The sequence below is a fragment of the Macaca fascicularis genome, chromosome 6 (genome assembly GCF_037993035.2).
Source record: "Macaca fascicularis isolate 582-1 chromosome 6, T2T-MFA8v1.1".
NCBI lineage: Eukaryota > Metazoa > Chordata > Mammalia > Primates > Cercopithecidae > Macaca > Macaca fascicularis.
The window spans coordinates 107,321,289-107,343,284 of NC_088380.1; the positions used below are offsets into that span (position 1 = coordinate 107,321,289).

Sequence of the window (21,996 nt, forward strand, 5' to 3'; positions counted from 1 at the left end):
TGGCAGAATGTTTGCTATGATGCTTTCAGTTGTTCCAAACCTTTTCAGAATATCCAAGATTTAAAAAGTTTAAATCAGTGTTCTATGAATAAAATGCTACCATCTTACTCTGCTGTTTGAATTTCTTTCATTGAGCTGGTGATAAGCCAAATTTCAGACTTTTATCACTGGAAAGAATTTTGAATGAAAATATCTGCAACTAGTCACACTTCTTATACTCAGTGTGGGAGAAGGCCACTTAGTACAATCTGAAGCTCTAGAGTACATTCCTCTGTATAAAGTTAAATGGGTCCCATGGGATGTTTCACTCATGACCTTGGTAGCATTCTGTCTCAGAAAAGGCTCTTCCTTCCCATGAATGCGAAGCTCGAAGGATGTTGCCACCCCTCTACTTATTTCTCATTCCAGATCAGACATGACTTTTGAACAGCTGCACTGAAAACATTTATTGCATAGGATCATCTACAAGAAGATTCCATACGTACTTTTACAAGGAAAAGAGCAAAACACATCAAAGAAATCACTCTGCACAAATCAATATAATACAAAGGATCCCTGTTTACATGGAGCAAAGAAAAATTCACTAGGATAATCATCCATGTGATACCAATGGCAGGAATTAATCACTTTTTAAGCAACCTAGTATCTACAAATATTTCCAGGCTTCACCACAAGTTACTCTAATAGATTTGCAGTACGTAAGACATATGATTAATTTCACTTCATGGCATTAGGTCTCAAAAGCCCCGTATTCCACCCCACTGAAACTCTTCATGACTTGGCTTTTGAATGTATTTGTTCCCTTTGGACTAAGTTAAACTTCCTCTTTAATATAAAAATTTTAAGAAAAGAATTTGCATGAAACTAAGCCTGAACACACACAGCAGGCCATTTTGTATTTTCATTACCTAAGTGTCAAACAACTAAAAATAAAGATGATAGGTTCTACCTTAATTTATTGCTTATTAGTTTTATTAGAATTGTGAAATGTGAAATGTGAAGTAAAGTGCAAATTCTAGATTTCACGAGGTTGTGTTTCAACCTAGAACAAACTGGAAATAACTTTGCTGTCAATGGTAATACTCTAAGTAAAAATACTTATTTCCACTTTCAATTTTATCATAGGTTTCAGAACTAATATTGTTGATTACTTAGTAATACAACCTAAAGTACATACTCAAATTATAAGGGAGATTTCTGGATAATAAGAAAAGTAAGTTAGTCTCATTTGTAGTCAACCAGAAAAGTAGTGTGTAGCAAATGTGTAGCAAGATTTAAGGACTAACAAAACAAATATTTATCACATTAAAGTCTATGTTACACTTTCAAATATATTATCTCATTAAATGAGGATGCTTACATATTTTACCTGTGGGAGCCTTACATTAACACATTTCCAATCATACCCAAAAGAGCACAAAGAGCTAGTTAAGTCATAAGCCAACTGTGAGGTCTATTAAGAAAGAAAAGTTACTCAAGAACACACCACTTAATGCCTTCACTGCTCTTTGACTTAAACTTTATTAACTAATAGGCTTTCGTGGAAGGAAACATGAATTTTAGATGTTCAATAAGCATTACTTGACCTATGCTGGAACAATTCCTTATATATATATTTAAAAAACAAAACAAAACAAAACAAACATGCCACAGGTATTCCTTTGGAGATATGAGAGTGTGGATGGTTGGTGAGAAGGTTGTGCTGGTTCTCTATTTTTCCGTCTGCGTGGAATGATGGGACTATAGTAACTGTAGATGGGACCTTCAGTTGCGGGGGAAGGGTCGAAAGGATAAAGGAACTGCCTGTGTATGGCAAAAATGGTAGCAGAAAAGCTAAATATGAATCTGGGGTGGTGACGCAAGATTCAAGGACTACGGAAGGCCCTTCTTTGAAACTGCTGCCAAGCCACAAGGCTCGCAGTGCCCCCCAAAGGCCAGAGACTGCCTTGGTTGCCTCACTTGAATACTGGACCGGGATCTGGAGTCGAACCTCCATTCCAGTTTACTCAAAACTGGCCTCTCCACGTGGCTTGGGTAGAAAGAGAGTCAATGAGATGATTAGATCGTTTCATGAGTCAACTCCTCTACCAGAAGCGCTATTTGGGAGTTGAAACGAAATAACGAGCTCGAGTCACAAGCTTTTCCACTGAACCTTTCATCCTGGAGAAAAAAGAAACAGTGCTCAGGGAGCCTAGATGTCCTCGCATTGTTCCTGGAGCTCCAACTCCATCCACAGTCTCGGTCTCTCAGGAAGAGCCAAAGCAGCCAGGACGCTACAGGGCACGGGTGTAAGCGCGATGTTCGCCGTCAGCCCTCTGCCTCGCCCCACCAGACTGCCATTGCGGGTTTTAATTAAGAAGGAGGAGCCACTTGCCAACTGAGCGTTGAAAGTGACTTTGGTGTGTGTGTGGGGGGGGGGGGGGGGGAGAGGGGGGAGGGAGGGGGGCGGGGAGGGACGAAAGGGGCCTGAGTCCTGAAATAAAGGCTTGCCCCTGTCTTCTCACTCATTCTTTCCCCCTCGCCGCCAGCGCTCTGGGAGCAGGGGGATAGCCCCGGTGCGCGCCTCTCTTCCTGTTTGGTTAACTCAAGCGCCTGCCCCAACGCCTTCTCAGCCAAGCTGGGAGGAAACTGCCTCAGCTTGAAAAGGATGCGGGCAAAAACCCAGCCCTGCTAGCTCAACTGCCGCGCCTGTGCCCGCCTCCTCTGCCTTAACGCCTAGGGCTGCTTCCACCAGCCGGCGACGTCCAGGAAAGGCCACAGGAAAAATGACACCCGTGCAATGTGGAGTGTCCCGGCTCCACTCCCCCCGCAGGGATTCGAGGCGCGCTCCTTTTCCTGGCCACGGTTTAGGGAGGCTCGGAGACTGACACCTCGGCAGTATCTGGCGACCCTCTCCTCACTCGCCCCGCCCACTTCTGCTCTCCAGGGTCCGAGCCAAGGGCCCGAACCCTCGGAGCCCTAGTGAGCCTTGGCCGCTTTGTCTGAGATCAGGCTTATCTTCCTAGCCCACCGCCCGGGAGGGAACAAAGAGCCTCGACCCTCACGCTCTAGCCTCTGCCTCTCATCGGAGCCCCACGCGCCCATTCATCACCTTTCTAAAGACCCCTTTGTCTGTCTGGCAAGCACAGGTCTGCAAGGGATGCCCACGCCCCTGCCCAAAGTCCTGCTTTTCTAACAATTGAGCCAGATTGGATATTCAAGCCACCCAGTCTTGTGTAAACGATCTCATACCGGTCTCTTTTACCCCCTCAGAATAGACCATGTTTAGATTCGTTGATGCATAACGACCATTCCAGTCCATTCCTTGCTAGCTTTTTCATTCTCTTCCAGTCCTCATTGACTGTGCTACTGTTATCCTGGTTTTCTACAGAATAGCAAGTCCTTCTGTAAGTATAAACCTGCATCTTGCTCACTTAAATAAATGCTTATTACCTAGGGAGCAGGAATATCAAGAAATGGAGTGCAGGAAGTTTAAGAGCATGTGTGTGTGTTAGCATCACACACATCACACACACACACACAAACACACACACAGACACACACGCGCAAGGACTGTTTTCTTTGTTTTAATCAATGTCAGGTAAAAATATAAACCGGGCAGGCATCTCTGCTGGTGTGTAGTTTCTGATAGAGGACGCCTCCAAACCGGAACAGGGAGGACTTCCGAAACAGGACTTTGAATAGAGTTGACAATCAGGTTCACATCCTCAGAAAAAGGCTTCCAGGCTATGTCAGCAACACAAAGTTGCACCACCTCCTGGGTAAACTTCAAAGACACAGAGGCCAGCGGGTGGAAGGAAGTGTGATATTTAGAGAACTTAATGGGGCGGGGGAGAGTCTGAACTCATCTAGACAAACTAAAAAAAAAAATAGCAGAAATATAGTCTCTGTGAAGCTACAGTACCCAGTTTCTTTCTAAAACTGTAACCATGACGCCCATGCGTTTTACCCATAGAAGAACAAATAAGGAAGTATCCTTAGTGGTACTGGAGTTTCTAACGCAAATTATAATACATTAATCTATCCAACGTCAAAAAGAAAAAAAAATTAGAGAAACAGAGTATACCTATTTCCTGCTTTCTAAGCTTTACCTTCAGCCCTTCAAGAAACGATCTATCTCCAGTATCTCCTTAGGTGATAGGACAGATAAAACAGGCAACCGTTTGGAGAATAAAGACATCTCTCTCTGTCCACAGATTAAAAGGACAAGGGCACACGTTCTTTGTTGACACTTCTGCAGTGACTTCTCCTTTGGCGTGAGAGCACCCAGGGCCAACACAACTGTCACCACAACCGCACAGAGCAAGTTGAACTCATACTGGGAACAGCTTAGAGAAGCACGCACATCTCAACAACAGCCTTTGTTATTTAATTCATGACACTAACCACACGCAAGCTCAAACACACACACATGCTATCCTAACCACCACTCTACCTTCTATATTCACATTTCATTTATGGCTTGACTTTTTGTCATATCCTGAAATGAAGCTTTGCATTTACCCGATGAGTTGCGTCTCCTGGTGCTCCTCAGTTCTTGCTATTTCTTTTGTCTTATAAAAGATCAGGAGCAGACTTATTGTGCAGATCGTCCACCTCTTCCTAATGGAGCGCATCTTGGGTGCCCGGGAAAGTCCTGGTTGCCCCAGCTCCGGCACCTTCTCTTGATATAAAGACTCCGTTTTGGGGAGATAGTCGCGGGGTTGAAATCTGTAAAATGCGAGGAGAGCTTGGAGCGGGATCCCAGGATCAGATCGCTGGGGTCTTCTGTGGCCGAGCTCCCTCTTGTCCTCGAGCGCTGCCCAGCGACCTCTCGCCCCGTTCGCGCCAGGGTCGCTCAGCGCCTCCTCCCTGGGGCTCAGGTTTCTTTTCAGATGAGACACCTTGTGCATTGGAGGTGGCGGCAGCTTCTGCAGCTGGGTTCGGGGGCGTCACTGGCCCTTCCCTCTTGCTAGGAGATAAACGCTGCGCAAAGCCAATCACCGGGCTAAGGGGGCGGAGGCTGCTTGGAGAGTAACGTCCCCGGCTCTGCCTGCTCTGTGCCGGGAGAGGAAGCTCACAGTGCTACGCGCCTGCGAGCTCACGCACATACACATATACATACATACATACGCACACACACGTACACACAGAGCCACACACACTCTCCTGGGACATCAAAGCATCAGCTCTCTGGACCTGGGGGCTCCAAGATAGTCTATCCGCATCTAGGTGAGAGGGCACCTCGCCTGGGGACAGATTACAAAAGCGTCCCGCCCGAGGAATGCTTCGGGTAGAGCTAGGGGTGGATTGCAAGAGGAGTACCTTCTTTCAATCGCTTTTGCTAAACACACACCCTCACACGCAAAAACAAGCCCTCCGAGGTGGAGTGAAACGGGGTGCCGGAGTGGGGATGGCGTTGGAAGGAAGAAGACTTTTATTATTCCACCAACAGCTCAATCTGGAAAGACACGCATGAACCTGTTAGGCGATCAGCCCACTCTGCATGGGTGGTGGACGACGACCCTGGCTCAGCATTCTGAAGGAAACAAGTGATGATAGAGGTGTCATTAGGAACTTCATGGATATTTATGCTCCTCTCTTTAATTCTCATTTGGAAACTCCTCACGCAGAAGTCAAGGAAACTCCAGTCCCGCTTAAACTTCATTGCAGAGAAACAGGGTTCTGAAAAAAAAAAAAAAAAGCAGCTACCACGGACCTCTCTTTTAAACGCAAATACACCCACACACATTCGGATACCAAGAAACGAAGGAAAAAAAGAAGGAAAGGAAAGAAAAGGGGGGAGGGGGGGAGGAAGGAAGAACAAAGTCCTCTCCAAAAGTCTCAATTATATATACATACATATGCAGCCTCTGATTGTCACCTCTCCTCCGTCCTACCATTTTTCGTACTTGTATTGGGTGGCAGGGACACTTTTCAAGAGTTTTGTGTTCAAGCGCTCGCTCTGAGTATCTCTCCTCCATCCTTTGGTCCTTGACATCAGTGGAAGAGATGCTTGCTACTCTGTTAGTACCACGCCTTGGTCCCATTCTTTAATGTGGTCTGGTAGGTCGGGAGGCACCTCTAGCATGAGACAAGGTATTGGAACCAGGATTTCCCTCATCTATATGCGCCCGTCCCCAGCTCCCTGGTCGCCAGAGTTTCTCTCCAGTTGAATTCCTTGTTCCTTCAGGTTGAACAGTAGCTTCAGCGGTCTTTCATGCTCAGAAATGATGAGGCCCAATTCCAATCTTCCCTCCCGCCGGAAGTAAGAAGGGGAATTCTGAGTTGCTTGTCGCCTGACAGCTTAAAATAGCAACGAAAACTACCAGCATCTTTGCTTAAAAACCTGAAGTTCCCTCCAGTGTTTACCATACTTCCTCTAGAGTTTAGGAAGTTAAGAACTTGTGAGATCTTGAGTTTCCTCCTCGCAGCACAGCGAACGGGGTCGGTTATAAAAATGCTCCAAGGAGCAAGTAATTACGAACCTTTATTGACACTACAAGTGCCCCGCAGGGAGCATTTCGAGTTTATTGATGTCTAGGCAAATCCAGCCTGCATTAATGCATTTCCGTTGGACTGACTTCTGTTAGACTCACTTTCATTCTGGTAAAAACTGCCGGAATAAAACAGCTTCTTATTCAAGTTAAAAGAGTTCGGGGGCTGAGGGCAGGGGTCGGGTGGGATAGGGATGCGTGGTGAGGATGCTAATTTATCAAGGATAAACTTTGATTTGTAAACAGTAGACAACTATATTTTAGATTATAAGTAAAACACCACTCTCTGTCAGGGATAGAGTAATAAGTATCATTTCATTAAACTAATTATTTCTTAGGCAATTGTTATAGGGCAGGCAATGTGTGAGGGGATGGGAGTACAAAGATGAACAAAACGTAGCATCTAGTCAGACACAAATCCTACTCACTCAAAGGGGGACATCTTTTAAAATAATAATTTACAGTATGGCACCACGAATCAGAAACATCATTTGAAATATACATGGTATCTGAGTAAGCTCCTGGGTTGAAGTACATGGAGTGTTTAAGCCTTTTGAAGCCCCGAAGATGAGTTTCCCGGTGAAGGGAACACACAGACCCGTTTTCAAAACTGACAAGGGATTAAGCCAAGCAGAGAGAGGATAGAACATTGCAAGTGGAAAAAGGAGTATGCGCAACTGCAGAGAGGAATAAAACGCTGGTGCTTTGGGGCAACTTTGAAGTGGCTCAGTACTGTTAGAAGGGAAAGTGGTAAGGGAGAGTGCTGGTCCAAAAGTTTCGGTGTGCTCATAATATTCTATGGCTCCAGAGTGTGGAGCTGTCTTCTCTAATGAGAAAGCCACAGAAAATCTTCAAGAGGAAAGTGAGTTTAATTTATGTATTAAGCTTTAAATTACATTAGGGGAAACTACTTACCTAGCCCAAACAGAAAAAGAAAAGAGGGAAACTAAAGCAACCAAGAACTAGTTATAGGAACACATAAGACAAATGTAAATGCCCAGAAGAAGAATAAGTGAGCTCTCCAACTGTATAATGCTGCTGTTTCTGAATTTTTTAAGCACAGAACTTTTTATATTACGGTGAGCAATTCTGAATGACTGATAACTGTTCAGCGAGACTCCAGGAATTCTTCTTCCCAAATTAAAGCAATTTAGTGTTTGGAGTGTAATTGAATGCCATTTGTTTAGTATTGTTAGACTCATTAAATACAGAGCCATTATAATTTACCAATTGAAAAGAAGCCATACAGGCCAACACTTAGACCAAAGTGAGAACAGTATGGTTTTACTCAATATGTAAGTAGGTGCAAGAATTATAAATATGGGACAAAAAATCTTGTCCACATAAGAAGTCTTTTGGAATTAACTTCTTCTATTAGAATGCTTAGTTTGATGTTCCTGAGCAAATAAGGTTGTTTCTAAATTTTCATTTGATCTTTGGATTGTAAGTTCTTCAATAAAGAGAATATATTTGTCTTTATTCAGCACAATTCTGCAATTATACAATAGCCTATAAATAAATAATGTGAGTAATGGCAGCTGGTTTTAAAATTCTACTTTATCCTTTGACTTAATGTAAATTCATATTTTCATTGCTGGCTGTATTCTCAAATCTAGTTGGCAAGAAATGAATAGATACTTGCAGTCTCATGGTGGAGTTTTTAATGACCCGTGACATTTTTAATAGACTATTTAAAAAAAAAAAACATTAAGGTGTATAAAAAAATTAAACAGAAAATACAGAGAGTTCCCATATAACTCTACCTTCTCCCCATACTCACAGCCTCCCTATCAACATTCCTCATCAGAGCAGTACATTTTTTTTTACATTCGACGAACCTACATGTATATATATTAGCACCTACAGTACATGGTTCATATTAGGATTCATCCTTGGTGTACACTTTATGGGTTTTGCCAAATATATACTGAACATATATTCACCATTATAGTATAATACAAATTAGTGTCACTGCCCTCAAAATCCGCTGGGATCTGATTATTCATGCTTCCTTCTCACTGCCCCTCACCCCAGGCTCTGACTTCCCTAATATTTTTACTGTCTCCATAGTTTTGCCTTTTCAAGTGTCATACAGTTGGAATCATACAGTATGTAGCTTTTTCTGATTGGATTCTTTGACTTAGTAATATGCTCCATTTTTTTTCATGGCTTAAAAAACAGATTTTTTTTTTTTTTCATGGCTTGAAAGTTCATTTTATTTTAGCACTAAATAAAATTCACTGTATGGATATACCAAAGTTTATCCATTCACTTACTGAAGGACATCTTTATTGCTTTCAAGTTTGGGCAATTATGAATAAGGCTGCTGTAAACATATTTGTACAGTTTTCTGTGTAGATGCAAAACTTTCAACCCATTTGGGTATATAGAAAGAAATAAGATTGTTGGATTATATGGTAAGAATATGTCTAGTTTTGTAAGACACTGCCCAAGTGGCTTCCAAGGTGGCTGCACCATTTTGCATTCCCATCAGCAATGAATGAGAGTCCTTGTTGCTTCATATCCTTGCCAACATTTGCTGTTGTATTGGTTTAGAGTTTGACCATTATATTAAACGTGTAGTAGTTGTATCTTACCTATGTTACCGTTGTCTTAATTTGCAATTTCCTAATATTATATGATGTTGAGCAATGTGCACATGTTTATCTTCTTTGGTAAGTTGTGTGTTCAGAACTTTTGCTCATGTTTTTAATCAGGTTGTTCATTTTCTTACTATTGAGTTTTAAGAGTTCTTTCTATATTGTGAATAACAGTTCTTTATTACATCTCTTTTTTGAAAATATTTTCTCTCAGTTTGTGGCTTGTCTTTTCATTCTCTTGACAGTTTCTTTCACAGAGCAGAGGGTTTTAGTTTTAATGAAGTCCAACATATTAATTTTTATTTTATTGATGATTTATTTGATGTTTATTTAAAATCTAAACCTAAGATAAACTAGATTTTTCAGATATGTTATCTTTTAGGCATTTTATCATTTTCTGTTTAGGTCTATAATCTGTTTTGAGTTGTTTTGTGAATCATGCAAAGTTTGTGTCTAGATTATTATTTTTTATCATGTCAATGTCTAATTGTTTCAGCACCATTTGTTGAAAAAGCTGTCTTCTCTCCATTGTATTGTCTTTGCTTCTTTGTCAAAGAAACAAAGGTTAAATATATTGGGTGGTCTATTCTGGACTTTCTATTCTGTTCCGTTGATCTATTTGTCTATTCTTTCACCAATATCACACTCTCTTGACTGCTGAAGCTTTATAGTAAGTCTTGAAATAGGGTAGCATCAGTCTTCCAACTTTATTGTTTTCCTTTAATATTGTGTTAGCTATTCTGGGTCTTTTGTCTCTCTGTATAATCTTTGGAATGAGTTCGTTGTTATCCAAGAAAATCTTATTGGGATTTTCATTGAGCTTTCACTGAATCACGTATCATATTGGGAAGGAATGATATCTTGACAGTTTGAATATTTCTAGCTGTGAGTATGGGCTATCTCTCCGTTTATTTAGCTGTTCTTTAATTTATTTCATTAGATTTTTTTTTTTTTACCTTTCCTCACGTGGATCTTAACATATTTAATTAGTTTTATACCTGAATATTTTATTGTTTGGTGAGTTAATGTAACTGACACTGTGTTTCATTTCAAATTCCAATTGCCCTTTGCAGGAACTCATGGTATATATATATATTTATTTTTTGATAATGGAAATGTTAAATAGTGTATACTTCAGAGTTTTTTTTTTTTTTTTTTTTTTTCCAGAGAAAAAGAACCAATAATATTTGCATGGATAGTGAAAATGAGATTTATTTTAAGGAATAGACCTCATGGTGTGTGGGCTGGCAATTCCAAAACCTGCAGAGAAGGCTGACAGGCTGGAGACCTAGGGAAGAGCTATCTTCATGTCTGAAGACAGTCTAGAGGCAGAATTCCCTCTTATTCAGGGTACATCAATCTGTTTTTAACTAAGACCATCAACTGATTGATTTAGGCCCACCCACATTATGGAGGTCAGTCTACTTTACTGATAATTTTAACTGATTTAAAGTTAATTTTATTTAAAAAATACTTTCACAGTAACATCTGGACTGGTGTTTGACCACATATCCGAGCACCATGGCCTAGCTAAGTTGACACAAAAAATTAAAAAGTTGAAATTTTTATTTGTGATTATATGATACAGTGAGGATTATTCATGCTTAGTTTTTACCTATGAATGAGGAAAAGCATATAAATGAGAAAACTGCTGTTAACCATTGAGCAATTATTTCTCTTTCATTTTTTTCCAGACAAAATATCTAGTTTAAGTATTTGTTTCTAAATTAATTTTTATCTATATGAATTCCTATAAAATATTAATATTTTTCTGTATGTGTATTCACTTACATTCTTCTGTTACATTTTTTTCATCCAAAATAACCAGATATAATAAGCTTACAACAGAAAGATGACCTTGACATTAGGTAAAAGACAAAATCATGAATCTAGTATAATTTCTGAAAGAACAGAAAACTTCCATCATTGTCCTTATCAATTCCTCCTCATTGTTTGACCTGTGTAACTTATAGCATTATCCTTTGCATTTAGCACTCTGATCTCTCTTTAAACATGAGTGTCCTTGCAAGAGGCAATTCTTAGGTAGCATTAGTCAAATAGTCTTCAATTTATAATATCCATTTCGAATGTCCTTTGAAAGAAATCTTTTAACTACTGTTGATCAAACAGACTCAATTTGTAATAAGCACTTCAATTGCTCACAATCCACATTTTAATTGTTTATCTACAGTTATCTCCTTTAGTTATATAGTCCAGGTTAGCAATGTTTTATTTTCTACTGTATAGACCCCTAAAATGTTGTAAACAAACAAATAGACTACCCCATACATGTTTTGGGAAATCACAGATGTCCTATTTTAACATCTAGCAATATATTGTCTTTTCTTTGTTTTCTTTCTGCTGTGTTTTTCTGATCAAATGTGATAAGAGGAACTGTCTGGTAGGAACAGAGTAGTCAGTAAACAAAATATCCCTCCAACCTGCTCTCCTATTGAAAAGTGGTCATTTACTAGGCAATCTTCTATGTCACTATCTCTAGGAAATTTATTGTTTGGAGTTGTAATTTCTTCATATTTGTGGGCTTTTTAAAAGTTCTCACTTGTATCTGGTTTAGCCAACTTATTTCACCTGTCATAGGATCTTTCCTCTCTCATATTGTCCAATCCAATCTCCCACTTAATTTCTTCATTAGAGTAACTTGTCTTCCTTTTATTCTATTTTTAACCCTTCATATTAAAAGCAAAAGAAGAAATAATGGTACATATTATGCAAGGCTAAAACTTTATTTGTGTAAGTCTATGTCTTTTGAGATCTACACATCTACATAACAGCTTTTATAGTTCTAATAAAAACAGTATCACGGAAAAATATTGCATCAAAGTACACATTATTACACAGAGCAGTTCTATGTACATTGAATTTTTGTAAAGGAAATGACATTTTAAATATTATTTTAGTATTTATTGTTTGAATATTATAAAAATAACAATACTGAAATCATTAATAACTGTAGACTGAGTGATGGATATAGCCTGCAGAAGACTTTTTTTCTTTGTAAATTGGGCTGAAATAAAACACACACACACACACACACACACACACACACACACACACACACACACGGTGCCAGTACTTCAAATTGCTTTTCAGAAATATCATACAATTTGTTAATGCCAGACTTACCTACTCTCAGAGTAACAATTAGATGGAGTTGAGTAACAGTTGTGTCAGCTTACTTTATCTTAAATTTTTATTTATTCCAAAAATTTTATTCAGTGATTTGATTTACTTGGACCCTGCATGAATCTGAGTTTGCAATCCTTAAAGTGAATACTTCTATTATGATACACAAATTTCATAACTGACCTGCTTAATAGATTAAAATGTTAATAATCTTAGCATTTGTAAAGTGAATAGTTGAGGAAATAACTAAATAAAACTCATATGAACTAGAGTTTGATGCCAACTCTAGAGATGCCTTATCAGTCAGCAGGAGAAAGTTGCTCTGGGAGAATGAATCAATAGACACTTATTGGAGGGAGCCTGTGGGAATACAAGAAAAATAATGAGTCTTATTCACATCTGACCTGTGCCTACCCAACATATTATAAACAATTGATCTCTCTCTGTATTTCCACAATTATAATTGCCTACATTTCACCAGAAAACTTCATGTCAATATCTAAGGATAGCATAGATATTGTGTTTAAGCACATTATGCTTACGAATCAAAGTTTATGCAAATTGTGACAGCTTATGTTAGTTGCTGTCTGATTGTAATCTCATCAATAGAAAAAAACAAAGAGGCCGGGCGCGGTGGCTCAAGCCTGTAATCCCAGCACTTTGGGAGGCCGAGGCGGGCGGATCACGAGGTCAGGAGATCGAGACCATCCTGGCTGACACGGTGAAACCCCGTCTCTACTAAAAAATACAAAAAAAAAAAAAACTAGCCGGGCGAGGTGGCGGGCGCCTGTAGTCCCAGCTACTGGGGAGGCTGAGGCAGGAGAATGGCGTGAACCCGGGAGGCGGAGCTTGCAGTGAGCTGAGATCCGGCCACTGCACTCCAGCCTGGGCGGCAGAGCGAGACTCCGTCTCAAAAAAAAAAAAAAAAAAAAAAAAAAAAAAAAGAAAAAAACAAAGAAATACGTATTAAACTCTACCAAAAGATCTAAACTCTCAGGAATTTTAATAACTTTTGTATGACCTACATGTAAAGCTATTTGCTTTGTGACTCCATGTCTTACATGGGAACATGAAGAAGGTAACAGAGTGGATTTTTCCAATTATGTTTTTGGCAGATGAATAAATTTAAAGTGAGTTCTCAGGAATGAATTGATTATTGTAACTTTTTTAACGTGTAAAATTCTTGTGAACACTAACCTAGAACCTATAGAGATTTTGAATATGTGGTGTGTAGCTAATATTACAAACAGCTGCTATATATCTACTAAGGTGAGCAGAGAGGTTTGGATAATTGATTTTTTTTTTTTTTTTTTTTTGATGGTGTCTTGCTCTGTCGCCCAGGCTGGAGTGCAGTAGTGCAATCTTGGCTCACTGCAAGCTCCATTTCGTGGGTTCAGCCATTCTCCTGCCTCGGCCTCCTGAATAGCTAGGACTACAGGCGCCCACCACCACGCCTGGCTAATTTTTTTTGTACTTTTAGTAGAGATGGAATTTCACCATATTAGCCAGGATGGTCTCGATCTCCTGACCTCATGATTCCCCCGCCTTGGCCTCCCAAAGTGCTGGGATTACAGGCTTGAGCCAACACACCCGGCCGATGATTCTTGTTTATGCATGCTGAGATCTCTTTGAAGATGTAGTCACCTATAGGAAGCATCAAAAATAGCCTTATATCTGGAAATCTCTATGACAAATGGTAGAACTAGCCCAAATAGACACTTCAAACTAACAGTTGATTCAACTACCCACCTAATCAGGTGGCATATATATTCACAATCTGTGGTCAAGGGGTTAAAGATGAGACTAAAACCCCAAAGAAGACTTTGGAAATCATGTATGTTTACCTGCTCTCTTTACATATAAAAAACTGAATTAGTGTTAGCAAGTGATCTGCATTTGGTATTCATTCATTCATTAATCAAAAAATCTTTCCTGTGTACATGCTCTTTGCCAGGCATTATACTAGACACGAAGTGTATAGCAGAACACAAAACAGAAAAACATCCTCCTCTTGAGGGCTATAATTTTTAGATGTAGAAAGGTATAATAAAAGGGAAAAAATGGAGGTAATTATTGTGATTAGTGCAATGAGGGAACCAACAGGGCAATGTAACCGAGAGTAATAAAGGAGCTTTTCTTTGAATAGGATTTCCATCCAAGGGCTTTCCGAGGAGGTGACATTTGAATTGAGACCTCCAGAATAAGAGCTAGCTCTGAACAGATTGGGGAAAGAGCCTTATAGTCTGAAAGAATAGAAAGTGCAAAGATCAGGAAGTGGAAATTGTCTAGGCAGAAATGTCAGGAAATAAAGAATACAATGGAAGCCATCATATTGAGCACAATAAATTAAGAAAGATAGAATAGTATATAGGGATGGATTTATTGAAAGCAAATTTCTGAAATAATTATACCAAATTCTAAAACAGCATACTGATTTAGGACACATAATATTATTTTTAGGCAGTGATGAATTTAAAGAGAGTCCTGTCAATACGGTTATATGACTATTTTCAGTTAAGTTCAGTTGTATGGAGTTTAGACACAGAAAATGTATGTACTTGAGTTCAAGTGGTGAAGAGGAAACAAGAGTTGTAAGTGCTTAAAAACTCGTGAGAATAAATATGAACCACCAAATAAATATAAGAGTAACAAAGAGAGTGAAAACAGAAAGGGAATCATGCAAAAAGATAAAATCTAAAGCTCCTTGGGATGAAGTCTCAATTTTGAGGTACTACCAGGGAAGCTGAGCTGAAAAGATGGGAGATATTTAGTAATACTGAGAAAGCGAGATGGTTACAACTTGGATTTCTAGGGGAAAATAAGTCACTGATGTACAGGAGTGTTTCCATGGGAACAGAAGACTAAATCAAGGTGAAACCAGATTTTGCTAGATGTGAGGGAGTAAAAAGATGGAGAGAGACTAAGGTTTTGAAGAGCTCATCAATACAATTATTTAACTCACTAAGAATAATAATAAGTATGGATTACATGAGCTGTGCATGACTTTAATTTCTGGGGAAGAACAGGCTATCTGTAGATGACAGCATGAGGAGTAGTAGAGAAAAATACAACTGGTGGTATAATCTCCAGAGGACATGAAAAGATGTTTTGTATATGTAATGGAGAACCAAAAACATACCTTTCCTATTCCTGGCCATGACTTAGATGACATGACAAAGAAAAGCAGCCTTCACTTTGTAAGTTCGTGCTGAAGTAGGAGAGATCTCTCCTCAAAGCCTCAGGAGTGATATTAAGTGATGAGACTACTACTTTATTTAATCATATGTTATTAAAACCAAAAGGCAAAGAAATCATACTTTTTAGTAACTCAGGATTGCAGAGTATTCTTATTTTTATTAATGTGAATTTTAATAAATTTAAAATTTTTATTTTTGTTCAAGCAGCGAACTTTTTTACTCTCGACATGTCATTTAAGATGGATTCAAATTTACAATTCAAATTTGTTGTTAAAATATTTCATCTTTATTGTTTTCTAACCTAGTATATGAATTTTATTAGTTGGTTTTATTGAAAACAAACCATCCCCCAAATGACAGTGGCTACAACTGACATTGATTTATTGTTCCAGACAGATATCCATGGCTGTAGATCAACTTCTGTGGCTCTGTTCCCCTTGTCTTCTCACACCAGATTTCACCCTCTTCAAGAAGTGGTCCTTGGGACATCCAGCAAGAGAGACCTGTCAGAAACACTTGATGCCTTCTGAAGTTTTTTTTTTTTTTTTTTCTCAGATGTTTCTGTATGTTACATTCCCTCACATTCCATTGGCTAAAGCTTGAAATGTGGCCAGGCCCTAAATCAATGGGACAATAACGTAGTACCTCTTTAAGGAGGTCTCTATATGCCACATGTCAATAAATGACTCAGGATAAAGCCCTTACTAGAAAGAGAACAGAGCAAAACTTTAGCGGCAAAAATTAAGATCTACCACTGGAAGGTGGTACTGATCCCTCATACAAGTTATGAAAATGTGGTAGATAAATCATTGAGAGACTAATATTCAGGAGATAAATTCATACTTGTTAAAGAGACATGTATCTGTCATGAATAAAATCCAAATGCTGACAACGTCTTCAGGGTCCAACAGGAGAGGGGATTTAAGAAAAGAATAAATGTTAGGAATATTTTTTTCTGAAAAAGTCTAGAAAATAAAAACAAATGAAACAATGAGAATAATACTGTTGGAAAAAGTAGATGGTTAGTTAATATCTCTAAAATTCTGATAAGTGACAATTATTTTATGGTAAAATTTTCATGATCCGATGTCTGGCCACCAAATTTACTGACTAAGGTACATAATTCTATCATCACTCCACAACTGTTCCACATGACAAAGGGCAGACAGGTATTATTAAACTCATGAAACAAAGAGCATGTTTTATTCATCTCAGGACAGAGATGATTCTGCCCGATGTCTAAGTGTATTTGAAGGCTGATGGCCAAAGTTCTCTTTCCATAAAAAAGTGCTGAACTAGGAGCTACCAAAATGTATTTTCAAGTTTCTTTTCTATAGGATTACTGGTTTAATCTTAATACTTTCTGATTGACCTGCTTATTGTTTAGCTTTCTTAATCCATATAATCAGTTTACATTTATGTATTCACAGCATGAAGCTATCCTGTCTCATATAACATTGTATCTCTGCTCTTTAATTTTAAAATTTCTCCCTCAAAAAGCAACCATTATTGCCTGGCGTGGTGGCTCACATCTGTAATCCCAAGCCTGTAATCCCAGCACTTTGGGAGGCTGAGACCAGCAGATCACAAGGTCAGAAGATCGAGACCATCCTGGCCAACATGGTAAAACCCCGTCTCTACTAAAATACAAAAACACAAAAAACAAAACAAAACAAAAATTAGCCAGGCATGGTGGAACACGCCTGTAGTCCCAACTACTTGGGAGGCTGAGGCAGGGGAATCGCTTGACCCTGGGAGGCGGAGGTTGCAGTGAGTCGAGATCCTGCAACTGCACTTCAGCTTGGAGACAAAGTGAGACTCCGTCTCAAAAAAAAAAAAAAAAAAAAAAAAAAAAATCAATTATTCCCACTCCTTTCCTAAAATTTAGAGGGTTCACCTTCCAGAGAACTGATATCTTATTTACATATTCCTGAATCTTCAATTTGGAGAAAACTTCCCCTTATTTATGTCACCTCAATTAATTAGTAATGTTTATATTTGAGAGACAGATTTCAAAAAATATTGAATATCACATTAATAATCCAAAATGTCTTACTGATCAAGGCAGAAAGACTTAGAGACTAATGAGCTATGAGCATAAAGGTGTTCACAAAGGTATGATTATGACTTTGGTTATCCTTTCTCATTGTCCACTCTAGACTTTAGCCAGAATCATTTTTTTCTTTTCTTTTTTTCAATTATACTTTAAATTCTAGGGTGCATGTGCACAACGTGCAGGTTTGTTACATATGTATACAAGCATCATGTGCTGTACCCATTAACTCATCATTTGCATTAGGTATATCTCCTAATGCTATCCCTCCCCTCTCTCCCCCACCCCACAGCAGGCCACGGTGTGTGATGTTCCCCACCCTGTGCCCGAGTGTTCTCTTTGTTCAATTCCCACCTATGAGTGAAAACATGCGGTGTTTCGTTTTCTGTCTTTGAGATAGTTTGCTCAGAATGATGGTTTCCAGCTTCATCCAGGTCCCTGCAAAGGACATGAGTTCATCCATTTTTATGGTTGCATAGTATTCCATGGTGTATATGTGCCACATTTTCTTAATTCAGTCTATCACTGATGGAAAATGCGTTGTTTCCAAGTCTTTGCTATTGTGAATAGTGCTGCATTAAACATACAGTTGCATGTGTCTTTATAGCAGCATGATTTACAATCTTTTGGGTATATATGCAGTAACGGATGGCTGGGTCGAATGGTATTTCTAGTTCTAGATCCTTGAGGAATCGCCACGCTGTCTTCCACAATGGTTGAACTAGTTTACAGTCCCACCAACAGTGTAAAAGTGTTCCCATTTCTCCACATCCTCTCCAGCACTTGTTGTTTCCTGACTTTTTAATGATTAATCATTAATCATGACTTTTTAATGATTGCCATTCTAACTACTGTGAGATGGTATCTCATTGTGGTTTTGATTTGCATTTCTCTGATGGCCAGTGATGATGAGCATTTTTTCATGTGTCTGTTGGTTGCATAAAGATCTTCTTTTGAAAAGTGTCTTTTCATATCCTTTGACCACTTTTTGATGGGGTTGTTTGATTTTTTCTTGTAAATTTGTTTAAGTTCTTTGTAGATTTTGGATATTAGCCCTTTGTCAGATGGGTAGATTGCAAAAATTTTCTATAATGTAGGGTGACTGTTCACTCTGATGGTAGTTTCTTTTGCTATGCAGAAGCTCTTTAGTTTAATTAGATCCCATTTGTCAATTTTGGCTTTTGTTGCTATTGCTTTTGGTGTTTTAGTCATGAAGTCCTTGCCCATGCCTATGTCCTGAATGGTATTACCTAGGTTTTCTTCTAGGGTTTTTATGGTTTTAGGTCTAACATTTAAGCCTTTTATCCATCTAGAATTAATTTTTGTATAAGGTGTAATGAAGGGATCCAGTTTCAGCTTTCTATATATGGCTAGCCATTTTTTCCCAGCACCATTTATTCAATGGAGAATCCTTTCCCCATTTCTTGTTTTTGTCAGGTTTGTCAAAGATCAGATGGTTGTAGATGTGTGGTATCATTTCTGAGACTTCTGTTCTGTTCCATTGGTCTGTCTCTCTGTTTTAGTACCAGCACCATGATGTTTTGGTTACTGTAGCCTTGCAGTATAGTTTGAAGTCAGGTAGCGTGATGCCTACAGGTTTGTTCTTTTGGTTTAGGATTGTCTTGGCAATGCAGGGTCTTTTTTGGTTCTGTATGAACTTTAAAGTAGTTTTTTCCAATTCTGTGAAGAAAGTCATTGGTAGCTTGATGGGGATGGCATTGAATTTATAAATTACCTTTCGCAGTGTGGCCATTTTCATGATAATTGATTCTTCCTATCCATGAGCATGGAATGTTCTTCCATTTGCCTGTGTCCTCTTTTATTTCATTGAGCAGTGGTTTGTTGTTCTCCTTGAAGAGGTCCTTCACATCCCTTGTAAATTGGATTCCTAGGTACTTTATTCTCTTTGAAGCAATTGTGAATGGGAGTTCATTCATGATTTGGCTCTCTGTGTGTCTGTTATTGGTGTAGAGGAATGGTCGTGATTTTTGCACATTGATTTTGTGTCCTGAGACTTTGCTGAAGTTGCTTATCAGCTTAAGGAGATTTTGGGCTGAAATGATGGGGTAGAGTGGCATAAGAATGAGCAGATGTTTTAAATTTGGTCAAGAGAAATTCATCAGCTTTTCTTCTACAGTTTGTGTTTTTTGTGTCCTGTCTGAAAACTCCTTTGCTCTCCACAGAGTTGTGTGTGTATATATATATATGCATACACATATGTATACACACACACATATATATGTATATATATACACACACACATATACATGTATATATACACACATATATATGGAATTAATATATATATATAAGCATATATATATATACACTACTTCAGAGTTTTAGGTTCAATATCAACGTCTTTTATCTTTTTCAAATTAATGTTTGTATGTTATGTATTATTGGTTAAGATATACTTTGTCCATGTAAACATTGAGGTGTTTTAGCACTATTTATACAAAATACATTCTGTTCTCCTTAAACTGTTTTGACATTTTCATTAAAACCCAGTTGGCCATGAGTAAAACTATTTTCAGAATTTGTATTTTATTTTATTGATATATATGTTAATTGTTATACAAGCATAATACTATCTTGATTAATGTAGCTTAATAGTAAGTCTTAAAGTCAGTATAATGTATCCTCCACTTATTGTGTTCTCCAAAAGTTTTGTTTTCCTAAGTTCTTTGCATTTCCACACACATTTTAGAATCAGTTTGTCAATTTCTTGAAAAAAGAAACAAAAAGCCTGTCATTATTTTGATTGGGATTGCAATGCATATATAAATCCATTTGTGGAGAAAAAGCATCTTGAAAACATCAAGTTTTCTAATCCATAATAAACATGGTGTATTTTTCCATTTATTTAGGTTTTAATTTATCTCAACTATGTTTTAAACTTTTTAATGGAGATGTCTTCCACATTTTATGTTAAATTAGTTTCTAAACATTTTTTAAATACTAATTTGAATGGTAATTATATGCTGTTATTTATCAATTATTTTTTGCTATTAAATAGAAATATAACTTTTTAAAAGGCATTAACCTTGCATTCAATAATAAATCTAAAATTATTCATTAGTTTCTTTGTCCACAGTTTCTTTATCCACTCGTCGATTGATGGGCATTTGGGTTGGTTCCACATTTTTACAATTGTGAATTGTGCTGCTATAAACATCTGTGTGCAAGTATTTCTTTTATATAATGATTTCTTTTCCTTTGGATAGATACCCAGTAGTGGAATTGCTGGATCAAATGGAAGTTCTACTTTTAGTTCTTTAAGGAGTCTCCACACTGTTTTCCATAGTGGTTGTCCCAGTTTACATTCCAACCAGCAGTGTGGAAGTGTTCCCTGCTCACTACACCATGTCAACATCTATTATTTTTTGATTTTTTGATTATGGCCATTCTTGCAGGAGTAAGGTGGTATAGCATTGTGGTTTTGATTTGCATTTCCCTAATCATTAGTGATATTGAGCATTTTTTCATGTTTTTTGGCCATTTGTACATCTTCTTTTGACAATTGTCTATGCATGTCTTTAGCTCATGTTTTGATGGGATTTTTTTTTCTTGCTAATTTGTTTGAATTTGTTGTAGAATCTGAATATTAGTCTTTTGTAAGGTGGATATATTGTGAAGATTTTCTCCCACTCTGAGGTTGGCTATGTACTCTGCTGACTGTTCCTTTTGCCATGCAAAATTCTTTTGCTTAATTAAGTCCCAGTTCAGATGGATAGAATGTGAAGACTTTTTCCCACTCTAGGGGTTGTCCATGTATTCTACTGACTGTTCCTTTTGCCATGCAAAAGCTCTTTTACTTAAAAGTCCCAGCTGCTTATCTTTGTTTTTGTTGTATTTGATTTTGGGTGCTTGGTCATGAAACCCTTGCCTAAGCCGATGTCTAGAAGGGTTTTTCTGATGTTATCTTCTAGAATTTTTACAGTTCCAGGTCTTAGATTTGAGTGGTTGATCCACCTTGAGTTGACTTTTGTGTAAGGTGAAAGATGAAGATCCAGTCTCACTCTGCTACATGTAGCTCGCCAATGATCCCAGCACCATTTGTTGAATAGGGTGTTCTTTTCTCACTTTATGTTTTGGTTTGCTTTATCAAAGATCAACTGGCTGTAAGTATTTGAGTTTATTTCTGGGTTCTCTATTCTGTTCCATTTGTCTATGCCTATTTTTATACCAGTATCATGCTGTTTTGGTGACTATGGCCTTATGGTATAGTTTGAAATCAGGTAATGTGATGCCTTCTGATTTGTTCTTTTTGCTTAGTCTTACTTTAGTTATGCAGGCTCTTTTTTGGTTCCATATGAATTTTAGGATGTTTTTCTATTTCTATGAAGAATGATGGTGGTATTTTGATGGCAATTGCATTAAATTTGTAGATTGCTTTTGGCAGCATGGTCATTTGCACAATAGGGTTTCTACCTATCCAGGAGAATGGGATGTGTTTCTATGTTTGTGTTGTCTATGATTTCTTTCAGCAGTGTTTTGTAGTTTTCTTTGTAAAGGTCTTTCGC

General features: G+C 38.2%; 1 protein-coding gene across 5 annotated transcripts in view; it reads right to left on the bottom strand.

Annotated features, from left to right (window-relative positions):
• The window catches only part of ST8SIA4 (ST8 alpha-N-acetyl-neuraminide alpha-2,8-sialyltransferase 4), a 101,484-nt gene extending 96,551 nt beyond the window's left edge, over positions 1 to 4,933 (bottom strand). For all 5 annotated transcript variants that reach the window (XR_006698812.3, XM_045394044.3, XM_005557440.5 and 2 more), the window contains exon 1: positions 4,504 to 4,933. Coding sequence is in view for 4 of the 5 variants with exons in the window: in XM_045394044.3 (XP_045249979.2) it covers positions 4,504 to 4,892 (389 nt within the window). In the remaining variant the exon portion in view is untranslated. The remainder of the gene's footprint in view (positions 1 to 4,503) is intronic.
• Between the last annotated feature and the right edge of the window lie 17,063 nt (positions 4,934 to 21,996).